This window comes from Dendrobates tinctorius, unplaced genomic scaffold (assembly GCF_039654945.1).
Source record: "Dendrobates tinctorius isolate UK_male_01 unplaced genomic scaffold, ASM3965494v1 ptg000229l, whole genome shotgun sequence".
NCBI lineage: Eukaryota > Metazoa > Chordata > Amphibia > Anura > Dendrobatidae > Dendrobates > Dendrobates tinctorius.
In genome coordinates this window covers 4,090,254-4,106,486 of record NW_027361896.1, presented here as the reverse complement: position 1 = coordinate 4,106,486, position 16,233 = coordinate 4,090,254, and the positions used below count along the sequence as shown (strand labels likewise).

At 45.1% G+C, this 16,233-nt stretch overlaps 1 protein-coding gene across 1 annotated transcript in view; it reads left to right on the top strand.

Annotated features, from left to right (window-relative positions):
• Positions 1-16,233, top strand: part of TRIO (trio Rho guanine nucleotide exchange factor) — a 2,342,529-nt gene that overhangs the window by 1,219,384 nt on the left and 1,106,912 nt on the right. Inside the window, 1 exon segment of the mRNA XM_073555735.1 lies at positions 14,206-14,295. Within this exon segment, the coding sequence (XP_073411836.1) occupies positions 14,206-14,295 (90 nt within the window).

Here is a 16,233-nt window from a genome sequence, read left to right as displayed (position 1 = left end):
ACAAGTTCATAGACACCAAACATGTATAGGTTCTCTTTTATCTAAGTGGTGGAAAAAAGCAATTTTCGGAGACCTGTAGCGTCTCCATTTTTTGTGATCTCGGGTTGGATGAGGGCTTATTTTTTGCGTCCCGAGCTGACATTTTTAATGATACCACTTTTGTGCAGATACGTTCTTTTGATTGCCCGTTATTGCATTTTAATGCAATGTCGTGGTGACCAAAAAAAGTAATTCTGGCGTTTAGATTTTTTATCGCTACGCTGTTTAGTGATCAGGTTAGTTCTTTTTTTTTATTGATAGATCAGGCGATTCTGAATGCAGAGATACCAAATATGTGTAGGCTTGATCTTTTTTATTGTTTTATATTGATTGGGGTGAAAGGGGGGTGATTTGAATTTATAGTTTTTTTTTTATTTTTTTACGTTTTTAAACACACTTTTAACTTTTGGCTTGCTTCAATAGCCGCCATAGGAGGCTAGAAGCTGCCATAGCGCAATCGCCTCTGCTACTTAGAGGTGGTTCTCAGATCACCTCTATGCAGCAGAATTACAGGCTTGCAGCGTCTAGAAGTGCATTTAAATGCCCGATGTCAGTTTGATAGCGGCATTTAACTACTTAATAGGCACGGGCGGATCGTGATTCTGCTCGCACCTATTGCAGGCACATGTCAGCTGTTAAAAACAGCTGATATGTCGCGGCTTTGGGGTGGGCTCACTTCCGGAGCCCACCTCAAAGCGGGGGATACTGCCTGCTGACGTACTATTCCATCAGTTGGCAGTAAGGGATTAAGAAACAACAGTTTATAGTCTACATTATGATGTCCGAGACACTACATGCATGTGCATTGATGTCAGTAGCCAAAGCAATTGTTCAAAAGTGTTTTGTAGACTACTACTTTCATTTATAATCCGTGTCAGATGCTTTTCATATAAAATTCCAGCAATAGTCAACCAGCATTGATGTACTCCACTTTCCCTGGTACCTTTTCTCCATCAGAGCATTGTCTTGGTGAACTCTTTCACCGTGTTTATCGCTAACAGCACCAAGATTGGTTGGAAAAAAGTCCAAGTGAGAAAGTAGAAAATGCATTTTTAGTGACATATTGCGTTTCATCAAATGTTATGCTGTGAGCATGTTGTCCACGAGTTGTTCAAAGTTCGGTGCTCTGCTGCTGCCAAAGAAGTTGAAGGTCACGTCTTTAAAGGCTCTCCATGCCACTTGTTCATCACCTTGCAAAAGACCATTAAAGCTTCTGTCATTCATTACAGGGCCGCCATCAGGGCCCTACTGCCCTTACTGCTGTATGGGGCCCGGTGATTAGAGGCAAAAAGGGGGGCCCGGTCCGCACTTGGGCAGCAGGCCCCCATCTCTTTGCTTCTCCTCATTGGACCCGGGCCCCTGTACATGAACGCCGGATGCATTAAAACACTGTGGTGTTTTAAAGATACACCACATTGTTGTTAAAGTATCTGGCGAACATAAAAGGTCACTGTACCTTTAATTTGCGGCGGCCGGCCCGTTGCACCATGGGACTCCTGACATCACAAGCTGCTCCACTTCCTGTTTCCGGTCTGGAGGAGCAGCGTGCGTGCCATGTGGAAGCCCAGCGGATGGCGGCGGTCGGACGGCAGCGGCGGCACTGGCACCGGACAGTCGGAGGCAAGCGGGCGGGCGAGCGAGCAGCAGGGTGAGTGAGTCAGACTAGTTTCCGGTGGTGATGAGAAGAGGGCGGCTCACCATGACTGCTGCCTGGGCTGCATCTGGAAGCAGCATAGCGTGCCGCTGCTGAGTGTGGCTCAGGCTGAGGAGCAAAGGCGAGGCGAGTGGTGACTGCCTGGGGTCCGCATCGGCGCATTCAACAGGGCCCCCAGCCAAGTCGGGGACCCCACTATCCTCCCCCTGGGCCCTGTTAGATGAGGGCCCCCAGGCCCCAGTCCCCACTAGCCTCCCCGTGGGCCCTGTTAGATGAGGGCCCCAGGCCCCAGTCCCCACTAGCCTCCCCCTGGGCCCTGTTAGATGAGGGCCCCAGGCCCCAGTCCCCACTAGCCTCCCCCTGGGCCCTGTTAGATGAGGGCCCCAGGCCCCAGTCCCCACTAGCCTCCTCCTGGGCCCTGTTAGATGAGGGCCCCCAGGTCCCAATCCCCACTAGCCACCCTGGGCCCTGTTAGATGAGGGCCTCCAGTCCCCACTAGCCTCCCCCTGGGCCCTGGCTGTTAGACGAGGGGCCCCAGGCCCCACTAGCCTCCCCCTGGGCCCTGGCTGTTATACGAAGGCCCCCAGGCCCCAGTCCCCACTCGCCTCCCCTGGGCCCTGTTGGATGAGGTCCTCCAGTCCCCACTAGCCTCCCCCTGGGCCCTGGTTAGATGAGGGGCCCCAGTCCCCACTAGCCTCCCCCTGGGCCCTGGCTGTTATACGAGGGCCCCCAGGCCCCAGTCCCCACTAGCCTCCCCTGTGCCCTGTTGGACAAGGGCCCCCAGTCCCCACTAGTCTCCCCCTGGACCCTGTTGAACGCTGGCCCCCAGTCCCCACTAGTTTCCCCCTGGCCCTGGGCCCTGTTGGATGAGGGTCCACAGTCCCCACTAGCCTCCCCTGGACCCTGTTGCATGCTGGCCCCAGTCCCCACTAGCCTCCCCTGGCCCTGGGCCCTGTTTGATGAGGGCCCACAGTCCCCACTAGCCTCCCCTTGGACCCTGTTGGACGAGGGCCCCCATTCCCCACTAGCCTCCCTCTGGTCCTGGGCCCTGTTGGACGATGGCTCACAGTCCCCACTAGCCTCCCCCTAGCCCTGGGCCCTGTTGGACGATGGCCCAAGTCCCCACTAGCCTCCCCCTGTTCCTGGACCCTGTTGGACGCTGGCCCCTAGTCCCCATTAGCCTCCCCCTAGAACACAGAATACAATAATCTGCAATCAGAAATACAGGTCAAAACAAAAGCTGATGGCTATGTTTGTGATATGGTGCTAAAGGGAATCTGTCACCTCATTTTTTCCGATATGAGATGCAGCCACCGCCATCGGGCTTATCTACAGCATTCTGTAATGCTGTAGATAAGCCCCCGATATAACCTGAAAAACGAGTTAGCTTATCCTCACCCGGGGTCCGGTTCGGGTCCTCCCATGTTCTAGTGATGACGTCCTCCTCCTTACTTCTGCAGCGGCTCCTGTACAGGCATACTATATCTGCCCTATTGAGGACAGAGCAGAGTACTGCAGTGCGCAGGCGCCGGAAAAGGTCAGAGGTCCGGCGCCTGCGCACTGCAGTACTTTACTCTGCCCTCAATAGGGCAGATATAGTACACCTGCGCAGGAGCCGTGGCAGAAGTAAGGAGGAGGACGTCATCGCTAGAAGATGGGAGGCGCCGGACCGGACCGTGACACCCTTCCGACCGGACCCCCAGGTGAGTATAATCTAACTCGTTTTTCTTATCTTTCAGGTTACATCGAGGGCTTATCTACAGCATTACAGAATGCTGTAGATAAGCCCCTGATGGTGGTGAACGCATCTCATAGGCCAAAAATGAGGTGACAGATTCCCTTTAATGTGTGATTGCTGAGCGCGTGGTGCAGAAGTGGAGTTTTTCCAAGAAAGGGTAGAGAGATTTTAAAAGGTTCGCACGGTGGAGGCGGCGCTAGGGTGAAGGCGGAACTGGGGGTGGAGCCTGGGCGGGGTCTCAAGGGGGCCCGTAAATTTTGCCAGTATGGGGCCCCGAAATTCTTAGTGGCAGCCCTGATTCATTATATCTCTGATCTGTGGGCCAATAAAAAATAAAAATACCTTCTTTAATCTTTGCATCACTTATTCTTGGAAATTTCTGTTGCAATTAAAAAAAAAGGCTTCCGATTCTTTGTTCATTGCTTTGAGAAAATTATTCATGAGCCCAAGTTTAATATGCAAAGGAGGGAGAAATATCTTTGCTGGATCAAAGAGAGGATAGTATTTAACATTCTTCTGTCCAGCCCAGCAACCAGGTTTTCACGGAGTGGCCAATCCTTTCTGAAATACTGCATTTCTCGTGCACGACTGTCCCACTCACAAATAAAACAACAATATTTGGTATATCCAAGCTGTAGTCCAAGTAGAAGTGCAACAAGTTTTAGATCACCACATATATTCCAGTTATAATTTCTATAATAAATGTGGGTCAACAGTAACTCCATATTCTCATACATTTCTTTCATGTGTATGACATGTCCAATAGGTATAGAAGGATAAATATTTCCATTGTGTAGTAAAACAGCCTTCAGACTTAAAACTGACGAGTCAGTGAACAGTCGCCATTCCTTTGGGTCATGTTGGCATCCAAGAGCACCAAACAACCCCAAGACTTCGTTGCAAAAGGTTAAACTGTCGACATGATTGAAAAATTGACGACTTCTTGACTTCTTGACGACTGTGAAAAACAGAAACTCTTGTTCCTAGTAATGAGAGATTCTGTTCTTGTAGCCTTGATCACAATAATTCTGCCTGTCTCTTTGACATTTTCAAATCTCTGACCATGTCACTCAGATCAGTTTGACTGAACAGATGTTGATTAGATGTAGAAGGCTCAAAGTCAGGGTTTGCAGCAGTTTCATTTTCCACTGACATTGTTAGTTAATCTTCATGATCCTCCATTGTCCATACTTTGGGTGGCTTTGGAACACGAAGACTTTCATTGTGTGGCACTGGTCTTATGGTTGAAGGAAGATTAGGATATTCTATTGATTTATTGTTCTTTGCTGAATATCCTGTTACATTTGTAAGGCCAGAAGTAGCAATCTGTTACATGATCTCTATGCTCTCTCCATATCATTGCGACAGTGAACGGCATTGAAGGTCATGATCCATTCAGCCATGTGCTAAGTATGTCAGTATTGTCTTTTCATTCCTCCCCTGCCCAATGTGGTATGCTCCGTACACGGTCAGCCAAATGATTCACTGCGCCTGCGCGGAATTCGCATAATAAGTGCTTGCATATGTGTAGATCAGCGATTTATGTTATTTCAGTGGAAAATTCAGAAAATACTGTTTCAGAAAAAGTTGATATAAGTTTTTAGAATGATAACAGAATATTATAATGTTTCATATCATTTCTCAAAAACCTTACGTGATAGGAAAAATCTGAAGTCATTTCTGAAATCGGTATGAAAAAATCTATCAGGAACACTCAAAATTGTCCGAGGGACAAAACCTTGGTAACACAGTTATCAGTGTTCAATTCACACCAGTTCAAAGCACTACACAGTGCACAGCTTTGTATCACAATCCCTAAATATGCCAGATTCCACTTTGTCCAGTTACCATAGGTGACTGCACGCCGTGCCAATGTCTCTCACTTACAACCTCCTTTAGTCTCTTTACTCATGCATACAGCCTTACACAGTACTTGATATCCTCCGGATCTCAGTCGTGCACCATATCCATCTGTCTGCAGCCGTTACACATGCCAGTCTTTCTTCGGGCACAGGAACTGTCTACCTCCGGTTCACCACCGGGCACAAGAAATCAACACCCGATCCCAGTCACCGTGGACAGCAGCACCACTGTGTACGATGTGGGTTACCAGGCCTCACTCTGGCCCTGATGCATCTGAGACTCCTCAGACTCACTCAGACCTCACTAAGACTTGCCTGCAGGGCTTTTAACATAGAAACCTGGGGCTTTCAGCCACATGGAAAACCCAGACCGGAAATTAAATGGACTGCACCACTGAAATACTGCAGTCAGTTTCAAACCACATTCCAGATCAGGTTTTCCATACATCTGTCTTGGATCCTAGCATGTCCAAGACTACACTTATTTTTATTATCAGTCTGCATTGCAGTCATCGCTACGCCCGTGACTGCCATGCAGACTTATGAACTTCATACGCCTGGGGACACTACACAGTGACCCCTACATGTGACATCAGTCCCTGCTTCACCATTGCAATCCCAGCTACGCCTGTGACCGCAATGCATTCCCATAGCATCACTACGCCTCCGTGCGTATCCTGGGGAGAACACACAGCGCTCCCCCAACGGTAAGCGGGGTCACTGCCTCACACTATCTATAGATATATCCATCCATGTATTTATAGATAGATGTATCAATAGGTAGATAGATCTATATGGAACGCCTCCTCAGGGCTGTGGGTTACTCGGTACCGGGCCGGTGTCTTAAAGGGATGTGTCACAGCGGCAGTGACCTGGTCCGAGGCCCTGAGTGTCCATTTAAAAATAAGAAAATAAGAACTGATGAGGAATAAAGTCGATGTGTAGATAAGTTTGTGACGCCACCTGTGGTATCTGGTTAGAGGTAACCAGCGCTGCAATGCAGATCCTCTGGGAGACAAATGAGCCACAACAACTGATGTCACCAATGAGGGCAGAGCTTGCACAAAGAAAGTGCTCCACAAAGAGCGTTAGAATCCATAAAATAAACACAAGCTCCATGTGTCAACATCACTGAACAAAACATGGTAATCCAGCTATTGTCTATAAGAGGGGCACTGGCTGAAAAAGACGACCTAATGTCAGTCAAGTCAATTGAAGGTTGTGATCAGTTGCAAAGATATCCTGGAGGCTAAAGGTACTGTCACACTTAGCGATGTACCAGCGATCCCGACCAGCGATATGACGCGGTCAGGATCGCTGGTACATCGCTAAGTGGTCGCTAGTGAGCTGCCACATAGGCAGATCTCACTAGCGACATCGCTGGGGACGGGGGTCGCTACTTACCTGTCACACCAGGCGATCCTGCGTCCTCCCGCCCGGCTCCACGCGTCGCTCGTCCTCACAGCAGGAAGCGCCACAGGAAGCTGACGACGAGAAACAGGCCTGAACGTTCTCGCGCGATCAGCGATAACCAGCGGGGGAGCGGGTCGTAGGTAAGTATCAGACACAGAGATATCGCTAGCAATATCGCTATAACGTCACTAGTTATAGCGATATTGCTAGAGATATCTCTTAGTGTGACATGCCCTTAACACATATATAGAGAATAAGACAAAAGAACATATGACCCTAAACCAATACGTATATAGAAGGTGACGCAAGGGACATAGCCCTAAAATGTATATAGTACATAACATGACTTTACGGCAGTTCTGTATAAAATGGGAAGAATCTTTAATATATGACGGCAAAGATGAAGCAAGCGGTTGGAGCAAGAAATCGACATACATGTTAGATTTTTTACAGAGACTTCCGATGCTGGAAACTATCAGACAGCCCAGAGGCGTTGAAAGGCTCTTGTGCACTTTGGATAATAAGTAAAAGGTCGATATTACTGGGGATTCAACCCATAAGAACTTCTTAAAACTAGAATTAATGATTCCATGACTTAGTGCTCGATACAGAAGTATATGCAGTTTGTTAGCAAAGATGGTGGTGGGGTCAGAAAGTAGTTTTACATAAAACCTATTATTGCTCAGTTGTCTACGGGCTTCCTCTAGGTACATTTGGGTGGGTCACAGCATGATGTTTCCACCCTTGTCCGCCTTCTTGATGACAAATTTGCTGTTATTCTTGAGGGAGGTGAGTGCCTTTAATTCACTGGTGGTGAGATTCTGTGATTCCCCCATGCTAGAGGGCATCCGATAGATGTCTCTCTTGACAAGTTCAAAAAAGAGCTTGACAGCCGAGACAAGAGAAAATGAGGGAGAAATCTTAGATTTACTTCTATTTGGAAAAACCCTCCTACATGGTTCTGTCATTTTCTTGAAGTTCAACAAGATCCTGGAACACCTGTCTCTCATCCTCAGCTAAATTTTGTGCCAAATCCGGTTTATTATGAATTACCGTATATACTCGAGTATAAGCTGAGATTTTTAGCCCATTTTTTGGGGCTGAAAGTCCCCCTCGGCTTATACGCGAGTCATATACCTGGGTGGGCGGGGGAGGGGGAGCGGAGGTGTCAGAGACCATACTCACCCCCTCCTGGCATGTCTCTGCAGCCCCTGCTTCTCCCTCGGTCATCTTCCTGCGTTCAGTGGTCACATGGTACCGCTCATTAAACTAATGAATATAGTCGTCTTCTTCCTGCGTTCAGCGGTCACATGGTACCGCTCATTAAACTCATAAATATGCGCATATTCATGAGTTTAATGAGCGGTACCACTTGACTGCTGAACGCAGGAAGAAGACGACCGAGGGAGAAGCAGGGGCTGCAGAGAAGACCATGTGCCAGGAGGGGGTGAGTATGACGGGGGCAGAGCAATATTCACCTGTCACCGTTCCATCGCCGTGCACCACTGTGTCTCCGGGTCCTCCTGCTGTGAAGTTCATCAGAGGGCGCGATGACGTAGTCAGTGCACGCCCTCTGCTGAATGTCGCTACAGAGACCCAGGATACAGTGCGGTGAATGGCGATGGAATGGGGACCGATAAATATCGCCAGTGTCGGGGGCTCAGGACACCGGTACCTGGCGCCCAGCGATAGAGACGCGAGTATGTCTTTTTTTTTATTTGCAGCAGCGGCAGCAGCAAATAAAGGGTATTTATGGAGCATCTTATTGGGCAGCATTAACCCTTGTGCAGCATATTATGGGGAGTATTTATGGAGCATCTTATGGGGCAGCATTAACCCTTGTGCAGCAGCATATTATGGGTGGTAGTTATGGAGCATCTTATGGGGCAGCATTAACCCTTGTGCAGCAGCATATGGGGGTATTTATGGAGCATCTTATGGGGCAGCATTAACCCTTGTGCAGCAGCATATGGGGGGTATTTATGGAGGATCTTACGGGGCAGCCAGAGCCACCGGACTACTACCACTAATATCCCACATCATCCCATCAAAGCCACCGGACTACTACCCCTAATATCCCCCATCATTCCATCAGCCAGAGCCACTGGACAACTACCACTAATATCCCACATCATTCCGTCACAGCTGCCGGACTACTACCCCTAATATCCCACATCATCCCATCAGCCAGAGCCACCGGACTACTACCCCTAATATTCTACATCATCCCGTCAGAGCCACCGGACTACTACTCCTAATATTCCACATCATCCCGTCAGCCAAAGCCATCGGACTACTACCCCTAATAAATAACATCATCCCTTCAGCCAGAGCCGCCGGACTACTACCCCTAATATCGCACATCATCCCTTCACAGCTGCTGGACTATTACCCCTAATATCCCACATCATCCCGTCCGCCAGAGCCACTGGACTACTACCCCTAATGTCCCACATAATCCCATCAGCCAGAGCCATTGGACTACTACCCCTAATATCCCACATCATCCCGTCAGCCAGAGCCATCGGACTATTACCCCTAATATCCCACATCCTAATTTCCATACCGGGTATCCATTTAAGAGGGAAGATGTGTCTACGGGATGGAGGATGTGTGATGGGGATATGGGCCGGGAGGGGGGATACATTTCTGTCATGTACTCTCTGCTCCTTTCTAGGGGCAGACAATGGCTGGGAGCTTATGTTCCTGGGGATATTAGATCTCTCCCACCATGGCAGTGTCTGCTGAGGTGTTGTCGTGGAGTGAGAGAACTATTGCTCATAGCAACCAATCACAGCTCAGCTTCTTTGCTTAGTGATTGGTTGCAAGGAAAACTGTTGCTCATAGCAACCAATCACAGCTCAGCTTCTTTTAAACAGCTCTGGTGAAATGAAAGGTGCTTTGTGATTGATTGGTGATACACATACATAAACATACATTCACTTTTATATATATAGATGTGTGTTGTGAAGAAATTTCCTTTGAAAACGATATGTAAATGACAAAGAGAAATTCTCTATGTCAAAACTCATGTTAAAATCACATTGCAGTCAGATGGAAATCGCACTGCATTCGGATGTAAATTGAATGCTAGGTGTGAAAAATCGGATTGTATTCTCATGACACTCGTCCGTTTTTTTCGGTCCTGATATTGGAACTTTTTTTTCACATACAGTATATTGGTATGTGTCAGGACACCGCACTGAACTTGCTCACTGAGCCAGTGCGCGTGTCCTGAGTAAAGCGAACTGTGCTCAAAGATACCTGTGGAGCGGGCAGCAGCCGAGTAGATGTGTAGTTCAGAACAGCAGGACCTGAAGCACGTGACTGCTAGGGGCATGGCCTAAACTCCAGAGAGCTAGGAGCTGCAAGAGAACTCCTAACAGGGTAACTGCGAGACAAAGTTACCAAGGGGCATAGACAGGGAGGATAGTCAGGACGTAGCCAATGAGTCGTACACAGAGATAGCAGCAAGGTACAAGAGGGGTGAGCAGAGAGTAGTCAGATCACAGGCAATGAGTCATGCACAGAGAGGGTAGCGCAGTACAGAATCAACAGGCAAACTCACAACGGGAAACAGAACCGGGTCAGAACCATATAAACAAGCTATAACAACACACAGGCACACTCGGCCACAGGCATAAGTATAACTGGCAGGGATTTGAGCTTCCCAGGGGTTTAAGAAGCTCTCCCAGAACCAAAAAGAGGCCACAATCATTAACCCCAGGTGTGCAGGTCAAAACCTGCACTGAGCTCCAGACATTAACCCCTGACGTGCAGCTCAAAAACCTGCACTGGGATCATGACAGTATGAGCCCGTAGTTTTATGGTTCTGCATCAAAACCGGTATTAATACTGGTGCAGTGTGTCGAGCGTGGTGTTGCCTGTCCTTTTGTAACACCTGATGTAATGCAGCCAGCCAATCACAGTAATGCCACTACCAAGATGGCTACGACATTACAGTGACAGGCAGGCAATCCCCGCAATGTTTATTGGCTGCATAACCGGCACCAAATATGCAGGGTGGGGATTCGAGCTTCAAATCCGAGCACTAGCCAATGCTCATCAAGTGCAGAGCACTCTGATATTAGAGTGATATCAGAAAATCACCGAGAACATTCTCTCATCCCTAATACATACCCAAGTGAGTCAACCAGTATGCACCAGCTTTAGGAACATGTAGAAGAGACCTGGGATCAGATTTCCGAGACATACTTGAATCAGATTGAGAGCAGGCCCAGAAGGATTCAGGCAGTGTGGAAAGCCAAAGGTGGATTTACAAAATACTGACAGAATTGTAAAAATAAAATTTAAATATTTAGGATCAAAACAGTAACAATTCAGTGACATGACAAGAATCTGCATAACTAATCAAATGCTAAATAGTTGGAAGTAAAATTTCTGAATGAGCTAGCCAAGATGATTGTCTATAAAATGATGGTAGTCTCACTTTAGTAGCAGTAGTGGATAGTGTGATATGGAGCCTGAAGGTTAAAAGTTCTAAACATTGCCACCCTCTTGTCAGTGTAACTTTAGAATGATCAGATGTGCAGATTGATCTACCGTGGATCACATCTGTTTTGTTTATTTCTTGTGAGGAATCCACCTCAATAAGTGTCCTGCTGCTAGAGCTTGGGAAATAATAAAAATATTTGAATGCACCATGATTCTGATTTTTGCCAACACTATAAAATCTATTTATACCTTCTTCCATCGCATCAGCTTTGCATAATTTGAGGGATCAGATGTCACAGGAAGTAGGAGCGATCTGCTTACCTCACCTTGTGTATAATGCAGTCCAGGGGAAGCTGCTGTTTGGTAGGAGCTGTATAAAAAACGGGAGTCTGAACTGAGAAAAGTAAGTTAATGTGTATGCACAATGTAAGTGCATATTGACACATGAACATTAACCAGAGAAAACAGAAAGCAAAAAAACACATATCCTGAACTAAAAAGTAAAGAATAATAAATAAATAAAAAATAAATAATAAATAATAAAATAATAAATAAATAATAAATAAAAATAAAAAATAAATAAATAAAATAAACTGCAAATAATGCATAAAGGTAATAATAATAATTAGGGTATTTAGTAAACATAATTTTGATCAAAATAATGTACAAGCCATCCCGCCACGTCACGGCAACCCTTGTGGGACAGTCCCTACTCTAGTATTTAAAACCTTTTCACTTGCCAAGTGACGTGAATGTGAACAAGGATCGAGCAGCTGAACCACTAGTAAAAACTTAGGCCAGACAGGACCTGCTGCTAAAGCTTGGGAAATAATAAAAATATTTGAATGCACCATGATTCTGATTTTTGCCAACACTATAAAATCTATTTATACCTTCCTCCATCGCATCAGCTTTGCATAATTTGAGGGATCAGATGTCACAGGAAGTAGGAGCAATCTGCTTACCTCACCTTATGTATAATGCATTCCAGGGGAAGCTGCTGTTTGGTAGGAGCTGTGTCTACCTGCAACTTCTCATATTAGCTCAGCCTGATGAGAGGTATAAAACAGTCATACAAAAATGAAGTATCATCCTCACCCCCCCCCCCCCCCCAATATATTCCCTTCAAAAATGAAATCTATTCTAGTCATCCAGCTTCCTGCTGGTTTCTGCCTCTAATGTAATCACCAAGTGTGGCATTGTCTCCATGCCTCCACAACTTACTTACACCTTACTCAAAGTACATACTGTATATATGAAATATAAAAAAACTTTTTCCTGCACACAGTATTTATTATTAGGAAAAGAAAAATAATTATCATCATTAGTTTCCATCGTGTTGGTAGCCATTTTATAGACAACATGATTCCAGCTGCCTTGGAGACCTCCAGTAATGTAATGGTATATATGCAAAGACATCACTGGATATAAAGGTTTAACGGAGTACAGTGATGGATGCCAAGCAATGACATTTGTGACCCATATGATATTATGACATCTGTTGAATGCTTAGTTTCCTTTACAGGATACCTTGGTTTGAAATATTGCAATACTACTCTATTTCATGCTTTTTGTTATAGAGATACTGTCATAGATGTGGTCACCGCTTTGGCCTTTGTCTGGCAATGCTGATACATTTTGCATGAATGTTAGGAATTTCTCCGACATTTAATACAGATCATTCAGTGCACATCTGGACCATGGTCTGCCTTTAAATAACGGGCTATTAAATAACTGTTGACTGGCGATGAGGTACACACTAAAGTTGTGATCATTACTCCTCACAAAATGTTTTGGTTGTGATAGCCTCTTGTGATACTGAGTGGACAGCAGAATACAGTGCTGCGGCTCTGTGCTGCTACTCTGCGCTGTGGCCACTCGCTCGCCGAAATAATTGTCTCCTTTCAAACAGACGCTACTCCTTTCCTCCTGCTTTTGAGCCCCTGTATAACTGAACCGACTGCACAAGCAGCTGTGTGCCCCTGGAAAATACTATTAGGCCGGGGTCACACTAAACGACGCAAAATACTGTCAGTATTTTACATGCGTAATACAGATGAATGGCCCCTAAACAGTGCTCCGTTTGTCATCCGTAATCAAGGTGTGGTCGCGTATTTTGCGCATATCAGCATCCGGATGGCATCCGTATGGCGAGTTTTTCTCGCAGGCTTGCAAAATGGACATGTAATGGAGCCCTATGACAGGGTTTCTAACAGAAACGAAAGAATAGATATAGACACATAGTATGCATATATATATATATATATGTATTCTATGTGTCTATATCTATTCTTTCGTTTCTTTATTAAAACTGTCAGTGTGAGTTTACTGTATAGTGCACTGAATTGCCGGCTTTGCTAAAAGACACCTGGTGCGTATTTCTCGCAAGTCACATGTGTGGTCCGTGTGTAATCTGTATTTTTTGCGGACCCATAGACTTGCATTGGCGTACTACGGCCGTAGTACGCTGACAATCGCAACATACTGCGATTGGCACGGACCATAGAATACGGATGAGAAATATACGGCTGGTGCGAGGGACCCCATAGAGAATCATTGGTCCGTGTCTAATGCGTGCTTTTAGCGCCTCTCACTCGGCCGTATTCCTCGCCAGTGTCACCCCGGCCTTAGATTATTTCAGGTCCAGCATAGCACGCTTATTAGTTCAGTCATTTTCTCCAGACTGCACAACGTTACTGTATTCAAAATGGTTGTTAATAGAAGCGCAAGTGACTGAACCAGTCATATGAGCCTCCTCAAATTAAAAGCTGAACATGGGAAAACTGTTTTTTTCAACTGGGAGAGAAAGATTTGTTGTTTCACAAAGGTGAAGGACTTGTACAGCTGATGCAACACAAAATTACATCCTTAACACATTGGTTAAAATACAGCAGACACCCCTTTTAATAGCTGAAGTATTTATTTACCTCTAGGTAATCAGAATAACATGTTTTCAAATCTGTTTATAGATAATACATTATTCAAATATATATTTAAATAATTGATGAAAATAACAGTGTCTAACGTGTGGTGTTTCTTCATAGGCTGACAAATTTCAGATGTATGTGTCTTACTGCAAAAATAAACCTGACTCCACCCAACTCATATTAGAGCAAGCAGGATCCTATTTTGATGTAAGTGCAAATATGTGATGTTGTAGTAAACAATTTCTCTTTTCTCCTAAAGCTTTCTAAGAAATAATCAAGTATGTTGTTTAATCATAGCTTATACACGGTTGGAATTTTTTTTTTTTTTTTAAGGTGGAAGTAAAATTATATAAAAAATGTTTAGTGTAAGCCTTAGGTATTTTTGATTGTACTGAAAAATGGGCGTAAATTCATATTAATTTTGACCCGTGAAGTAGTAAGAATACATTTCTTAGAAGTCGAAGATTATTCCCATCTCCAAGATTCAATCCCAGTATGTAGTAGTTGTAATAATAATATTATCAAATACCTCCAATTAGAAATATAGTATACTAGCTGAAGAGCCCGGCGATGCCTGGGCATAGTAACCAACTGTGGTTAGTTATAACAAATTATGATTATATTGCACATAAAAGCATTTCACATCATATATTCAACACTACAGATTTGCAGCACAAATTAACTAAACGATTACCCAAGTATTGATAGTATTTTATTTTCAACTCATTCAAGAGCCTTTTTATAAACAACATGTGTATCTGTGTATCTAACCCTAAACTGTGTGATAATGTCTGCTGAGCTGTGTACCTAATCCTCTCCTGTGTGATACTTTCTGCTCAGCTGTGTACCTAATCCTATCATGTGTGCTACTGACTGCTCAGCCGTGTATCTAATCCTATCCTGTGTGATACTGACTGCTGAGCCGTGTATCTAATCCTATCCTGTGTGATACTGACTGCAGAGCCATGTATCTAATTCTATTCTGTGTGATACTGTTGCTGAGCCGTGTATCTAATACTATTCTGTGTGATACTGTGTGCTGAGCCGTGTATCTAATCCTATCCTGTGTGATACTGTCTGCTGAGCTGTGTATCTAATCCTATCCTGTGTGATACTGACTACTGAGCTGTGTGGCTAATTCTCTCCTGTATGATACTGACTGCTGAGCTGTGTATCAAATCCTATCCTGTGTGATACTGGCTGCTGAGCCGTGTATCTAATCTTATCCTGTGTGATACTGGCTGCTGAGCAGTGTATCTAATCCTATCCTGTGTGATACCGTCTGCTGAGCCGTGCATCTAACGCTATCCTGTGTGATACTGACTGCTGAGTCGTGTATCTAATCCTATCATGTGTGTTACTGACTGCTCAGCCGTGTATCTAATCCTATCCTGTGTGATACTGGGCTCCCCCTGCAGTCTGTGTCAGAGGGTGGTCTGTGTTGGCACGGTAATAAATTGTGTTATTTCCAGCTTGACAGAAAGACGATAACACCATAGAAAAGATAATAATAATAGGCGAAATTGTTTGGTGAATTGGAACGCGCGGGGTTAAAATTTCGCCTCACAACATAGCCTATGACGCTCTCGGGGTCCAGACGTTTAACTGTGCAAAATTTTGTGGCTGTAGCTGCGATGGTGCAGATGCCAATCCCGGACATACAGTTGTGGCAAAAAGTATTGACACCCCTGCAATTTTGTCAGATAATACTCAGTTTCTTACTGAAAATGATTGCAAACACAAATTCTTTGGTAATATTATCTTCATTTAATTTGTCTTAAATGAAAAAACACAAAAAGAATTGTCCTAAAGCCAAATTGGATATAATTCCACTCCAAACATAAAAAAGAGGGTGGACAAAAGTATTGGCACTGTTTGAAAAATCATGTGATGCTTCTCTAATTTGTGTAATTAACAGCACCTGTAACTTACATGTGGCACCTAACAGGTGTTGGCAATAACTAAATCACACTTGCAGCCAGTTGACATGGATTAAAGTTGACTCAACCTCTGTCCTGTGTCCTTGTGTGTACCACATTGAGCATGGAGAAAAGAAAGAAGACCAAAGAACTGTCTAAGGACTTGAGAAACCAAATTGTGAGGAAGCATGAGCAATCTCAAGGCTACAAGTCCATCTCCAAAGAC